At 40.6% G+C, this 6,530-nt stretch overlaps 2 protein-coding genes across 4 annotated transcripts in view; one reads left to right on the plus strand and one right to left on the minus strand.

Moving 5' to 3' along the window:
- RECQL (RecQ helicase-like) overlaps window positions 1–2,366 on the minus strand; it is a 32,798-nt gene extending 30,432 nt beyond the window's left edge. Inside the window, exons 1-3 of one of the 2 annotated variants that reach the window (XM_011955022.1) lie at window positions 2,146–2,366; window positions 1,903–1,948; window positions 274–334 (exon numbers count right to left, since the gene is read on the minus strand). In XM_011955022.1, the coding sequence (XP_011810412.1) occupies window positions 274–289 (16 nt within the window). In that variant the 5' untranslated portion in view covers window positions 290–334; window positions 1,903–1,948; window positions 2,146–2,366. The remainder of the gene's footprint in view (window positions 1–273; window positions 335–1,902; window positions 1,949–2,145) is intronic. The other variant, XM_011955026.1, reaches the window with a different exon arrangement.
- Window positions 2,367–2,497: 131 nt separating this feature from the next.
- Window positions 2,498–6,530, plus strand: part of GOLT1B (golgi transport 1B) — a 16,763-nt gene continuing 12,730 nt past the window's right edge. Inside the window, exon 1 of one of the 2 annotated variants that reach the window (XM_011955053.1) lies at window positions 2,498–2,681. In XM_011955053.1, coding sequence (XP_011810443.1) covers window positions 2,657–2,681 — 25 coding nt within the window. In that variant the 5' untranslated portion in view covers window positions 2,498–2,656. The remainder of the gene's footprint in view (window positions 2,682–6,530) is intronic. The other variant, XM_011955062.1, reaches the window with a different exon arrangement.

Raw genomic sequence — 6,530 nt, forward strand, 5'->3', positions numbered from 1 at the left:
GAGTATAGAATTTTAGTTTGCATAGATGAAAATGCTCTGGAGATGGATAGTGTTGATGGTTGCCCAACAATCTAAATGCATTTAATGCCAATGAATTATTCACTTAATAATAGTTAGCATGGCAAAGTTTGTAATGTATATTTTACCTAAATAAAAAAGCTGAAAAAAATCATTTCTATAATCAGAATTTTTAAAACAAACTTTTTTTTTTCAAATATCATACAAATAGAAATAGAACAGAAGAAACAAGAAAATGTAATCATTGCTACTAACCTGAAACGGACGCCATTCTTTTTCTTTCCAAATTTGTTTCTAAAATAATCCAAATTTCTTTCTAAAAATAAAAGCACAACAGTGACAACAAGTTTTTAAAAATAGTACTATTAATGATGTTCACTCAACTGTAATCTGTCATTCCTAAGCATGGAAAATGTTAGAAAGTAAATTATATACTGCAGTGACTTTTCAAATAAGAACCACATGGTTCTTTCCACACTAATTTTTTATGGAAAACTCTCTATATTTCAGCTTAATAACTCACAACACTCAAAACAACTAACTCTCTAGATTTAAGAGAAGTGTCCAAAGTCACATAAACGCATACATGACAAATACAGTAGCAATAACACTTAGCAAACATCCACCAGATACAAAGTGATGTAACAAAAAACAGCAAATATTCAACAGTTCTAGCACCAATTGCTATGTGACTAAATTACTGTTACACAAAGTTACATATGCTGTTCCTCTAAGCCTCTTTCCCTACTTGTAAAACTGGGAGGACTGCAAATCTTATAAATAAATTGGATAGGTTCAAGTGTACCAGATTAAGCAAAATACATCAACATAAATAATAAAATTAATCATCTAACATTTTATTGAGCACTTGCTTTAAAGAATTACAATGTAAGTTCAATCTTAAAAGATAAATTGGTATTCTATAGAAAAGCTAGATTTTAAAAGAAGGTTAACAAGGTTAGAGGTGGGGGGAGGGGAAATGGTTTGTATTAATGAACTCTAAATATCTATGAATGACTAAAACCTACGCATGCATAGGAAAAAGGGAAAAATGGGGCTTGAGAGTAGAAACTTTAAATTCCCCATAATCCTAAAAACACCTCTTCTATCTCTCTAACACGGACACTTTCTAAAACTAAGATGCTCTCCAAAAGTCACTTCTGCAACACCTATCCTTAGACTGGTGACCTTATGCCCTTTCTACACAGAATTCTGAAGCCACCACTAGGCTGGAAAGATAGGCTGACTCTTTTTTGCCTTGCTAAAGACTGTGGAATAACCACATCATTAAAAGAAGGCTAAATAGGAGAGTAAACCAAGGACTTCTAATTCTTTATACAAACATCTCTTCACGTAATGAAAATGTAACATTCCTTCCATAGACTGTAAGGTCTTTTAGCAGGGCTGGGGTTCAATCTCTTCACCTTTGTATCCGCACAGCCCAGCAAAATGCCTTGATATAGTGAGGGCTCAGGTTTGCTAAGGCAGCAGGAGCTGTTTCTACCCTTATGAAGAGACACAGTCTATATATCCAATTTCCCCCCACGGTTTTAAATGACTCCTTTGATTATGCCGTTAAAAGACTGCTCCTTCCCAAAATGATGTGATTTGTTAGCAAAAGATAGCTCAACATAAAATGTATCCAGAAATTGAACTACAGCGGGTCTGTCACTCAGAAGTGTAAGCTAGGCATCCACAGGAAAAATGTTACAGGGTGACAGCCAGTCATCAGTGTTGGAGGAAACGCCACTGAGGTACCATAGGCTAAATCCTCTCTCTCCCCGCCACCTGCATTTAGAGGCAATAGTAATTGAATATTAATAACGCCCTTCCTTCCGCTGCTGTGAAGCAGAGGATGGAAGAAGCATCCCCAGTAGTATTTACCAACAAATGGCAGCTGCTAATAAACAGGCTTCGGTGGCCAAGCCTCCTGCATGGAAAAGAGTGGGGAGATCAAAAGACCGGTCAGCAGGCGAACGTGCCCCTAAAGGCCCGAGTTCTCGGAGCAGAGCAGTGATTAACGTTCCGGTTTCTCCTCCGCCAATGTGTGGGCGAAAGGAAGTGACCCGCTACAGACCGGCCTCGCCCTCCAGCAGGAAAGGGAAGGATCAAACAAGAAACGCACACCCTTGACCCTTCAAAGCTGTAACAGTAGTTATCCCAGAGCCTCTCCCCACTGAGGAGCCCAGTCTGACTCTCCGGTGTCTGACTCTCCGGTGTCCGACTCTCCTGTGTCCGACTCTACGATCTCCGACTCTCGGATCTCCGACTTCAAAGGACCCAGGCCTGGAGCCGATCTTCCCTCTGTTCTGGAGTAAAATCTTCCCGCCACCCAGCTGAGAGCATCCACCCTTCCGGGTCGGTCCGTTCAGCCAATCACAAATAACACCCTTCTCTAATTGGTCAAGGGGTGTGGTCACCACGAGCGTCACCGAACAACATTACGATTTATTGGTTGAGATCGGAAGCAGGTTTCGCCAATAGGAAGCGGTCTTAAAATGGCAGTGAGGGTGTCTGCGTGTTTCCGGAAGACGTGGCGGCTCTCGCCTGGGCTGTTTCCCGGCTTCATTTCTCCCGACTCAGCTTCCCACACTGGGCTTTCCGAGGTGCTGTCGCCGCTGTCCCCAACACTGCAGCCATGATCTCCTTAACGGACACGCAGAGTAAGCACCTGCTCCGGGGTCCCCGCCTCGAGCCGTGCACACCCATCACCCCGCTGGGTCTTGCCCCTCCACCGGGTCAATGAATGAAGCTCCGGGTTGGGGGCGGCGGCCTGAGAGACAGAGCTAGGGCTGCTGGGACCCTAAGGGGATACCTTGGGAATGCCGGGGTAGAGTTGCAGTGGCGGACCTGACCTGGGAGAAGAGTCTGTGGGGCAGGGTGGGACGCCGTAGCTGGGGAGGGGAGCTTTAGCCGAGTCTGTCTCATTCCAGGGTCGCGATGATCTCCTCATCCCCAGTGAGATAGGCGCTTTGTTCTAGGGGCTCGCCACAAGAGAAAGTTTGCGTGGTGCCCACGGCCCACTCTCGGGATCGTTTATGCGCATGACACACTTCGGGTCCTCTACAAGTCCCTGGCTGGCTGGTTATTTGGGAGGCGGTATTTTAAATGTCACCTACAGTAGGCTCTTTTTGAAAATGTGCTTATGCTTAAATGTGGCATTCTGAATATTCGCTTTTTGCCAGTACTGTAAGCAACCTCTTAGAAATCTCTTGAAACATTCTCACTTTTCTACCTGCTAAAGTTTCAAGCAGTAGAGAAAAGCCACTTTGTGTTCTATTAAAGGATGTATTTCGTTGGTATTGTATATTGTGCTTTGTGGCTTGTTTTGTTATTTTAGCATCACTCTCTGCCTGCCACAGAGTTCTCCAGGCCTATTTCATCTCTAAAGCTAGCATTGATATCGGTTTCCTTTTCTTTCATTATAATATTTCCACTTTCCTACTGCTTTTTGTTAATATTAATAATTTTTGTATTTATGTCTGCCCAAGCTCTATGCCTCATCTTTTGATGGTAGTAAGAGTCTCTTTTTGTCTCACTTTGCTTTATCTGCCACGCCTTTCATTTCATTCCAGTTAACTGAGATTTTCAAGATTTTAAGACTTACACAGTGTATTGAAGTAAAAAATTGAGGTTTATTTAAAATGCCCTATTTTAAAGTGGAGTCTTCATGTGTAAATTCAAGTCATAGCAGACCAACTTCACAGAGCTTCTAAGGTCTCCTACACACACTGCCACCCCCCAGTCAGGCTGTCTTCCCTCCTGAGGCTGGACTGCGGCTGCTCCTTGGGGCCACCTGCCCCAAGGTTGCCACCCACTTTGGTCCGTTGACCTGGCCTATTCTGATCAAAGAAAATAAAAATGTAGTCTTAAGCGGGTAGGAATCTGGTGTAATAATAATTACTGGCAATTACATAAAGGTATTTTGTTTCAGTTTACCATGTGCTTTCATGTGAATCATTATGCATAATTCTTACAAGACCCCTGTAAGGCAAACAGAAGCATGCCCCTTTCATAAGTTAAATGAGGCACAAAAGAAATTCAGTGCATGGTCATAAAAAAAGTGACAGAAACAAAACTTGATCCCAGGTGTGCTGGCTCAGAAACCTTTTGCACTGTACTCCACTATCACCTAAGAAGACTTGATATAAACTTTATTTGAGATCGGAGAATAACCTGTGCATAGAAATTGTATTTTTGAAGACGTAATATAGTAATGAGTGCCTGCTTTACATCCTTGCCAAAACAAGAGGGTGGTGTTGGACTGTGGGCATTCTCCCTGAGAAACATTCTCCTCACTTCATTAAATTTTGTGAGAGCAATGAAACTTTTCTCTTTGCTGTTCACTTGTCACATGTTTTAGGTGAAACAGTGGATTGGAACATAAAACGATTAGTGAACCAAATGCATTTTGGATTTCAAATTGTGTTTTTGTGTGAGTGTGTTTAACTGCAGGGATTGGCCATCATTCAAGTGATTTGTCAGGATTATTCTGGGATTTTGGTTTTTAGAGAGAGTGACCAAGCACCGATCAGAGTAGAATAAATGGAAATTCATGATTATTTTAAGGGATTCTAGGACTTTCCTCATCGCCTTCCCACCCGGCCCCAAAAAAAGGCAAGACTTATTCAGAGGGACGGAGGAGGGGCATGCTGCCTCTGAATCTTCATTTCTTCACATTGTCTAAAAGTCTAGTGTGATAATTGCGTTCTCCAGTACAGTTAATATTCAATTGAATTCTTTCTTGACTTCTGTTTTTCAAAGGGCATAGTAAGAAAGACAATGCTGCTTTTAAAAAATTGTGAATAAGATACCAAAATGCTAACAGTGTTTGCCATTAGGTAATGCATGTCTTTCCTTATAACATTTCTGCAGTATGCTCCTTATGTTAGACAGATTCGTTTTATTAAATTGTTTTTATATTTTTTTAAACTTGTGGGTAGTTTTTTAAACGTGGGAGGAGTGAAGGAAGATAAGTTTTACTGGAAATGATTCTGGTGGGAAGAAGGCAGCTCTGTGCAGGGCTTTTGATAGCCAGAGGGCTTATGAATGCATAAGGATAGGGAAAAGGGGGATCCTGGAGGTGAGAAAAAGGCATGAGGCCAGTTTGAGACTTTTGACCGGTGTGGATCAGGAGCTACTTGGCAATGTCATTGCCAGTGCCAGTTGTGGCAAAGATGTTTTGGGCAATGTCTCCTGCTGGACTGTACTGGATAAAGTAGTGGAATATTTTGGTTCCCATGTTGTAGTTGTAGGATCATTGTCTGTGGAGTGAAAAGACTGGTTGAATGCTGACTCCACAGACTGTTGTACCTGCCTCCATACCACCAGCACCCACACACACATTTTTGCTGCTTCTGTGATCAAGAACAAATTAACTTAATACCTCTAGGTCCACGGTTGCACATATGAACCATAGGACTAGTGCCACTTTTAACCTCACAATTTTGTTAAAGAAATCATAAAATTTTTGTATAAACACTTCATGACATGGTAAACCATACTCAGAGATTGTCCTTTTTCACTGCAGTTAATTTTTAATAGTTCTACTTGGCTATGTTAGATAACAAGCTAATATTAAATTTGAATCCCCTAAAAGACGCGCCCTCCAGACATTCAGTATACTCCAGTGTCCTTGAGTTTCATGTAACCAAACACCTTTAACCTAAAAACTAAACATTCTTTGGGAAGAACTATGGCATTAATGGTTAAGCACATGAGCTTTGGATTCAAAAGACCTTGGTTCAAATGCTTCATTAGAAGCGTGGCTTTGAGCAAGTTAAGTCAACTCTCTAAACTTCATTTTCCTCCATCTTTGAAAAGATGTAATTATACCTGCATTCTAGTAGCACTGGAAGTATTAAGTTTTATAAGGTATGTGAAGCACTTCATAAGGCCTAATTCATGGTAAATTCTCAGTACATAGTAGGTGTCTTTCCATATACTTTCCTTTCTAAAAATATCTCACAATGTTTATGTAATCTTCAAGGTTACTTGTGAAAAGATAGAAATTAGTCATATTCAACTAACAAAGCTGCCGATGTTTAATGCTAACTACTAAGTAGTTATTTAATAGAATTTTACTCGCTCTTTTCTCCATATTTTCACCTATGAAATTATGTCCACTATCCAAACAGCTAATTTGGTAAATGCTCTTAAGGCATTTGATCATGAAAGTATCAACCTCAAATTTTCATAGGAATGTGTGTTGAATACGCTTTACTGGTGTATTAATAGACAAGGTACCTGAATTATTTTAGACTAACAAAAGATGTCTGGAATGGAAGACACTAGTTATCAGGAAATTGAGCAGGTGGGGAATGTAGAAAAAGCTAAAATTGATACAAGTTTTCAAATTATCAGAACATTTTTTCTGACTTAAGATTTTTCAAAGTAGCTGTGACCTAGATTTTAGCTTTCTGGAGCTGAGGCAAAAAAGTTAAGCAGTAGGTCAGAAATCAGTGATAGGGTATTTTAAATTGTGCTTCTAAAAATACAATGGCTTCTACTCT

The sequence above is a fragment of the Colobus angolensis genome, unplaced genomic scaffold (genome assembly GCF_000951035.1).
Source record: "Colobus angolensis palliatus isolate OR3802 unplaced genomic scaffold, Cang.pa_1.0 Scaffold11, whole genome shotgun sequence".
NCBI classification, from domain to species: Eukaryota; Metazoa; Chordata; class Mammalia; order Primates; family Cercopithecidae; genus Colobus; species Colobus angolensis.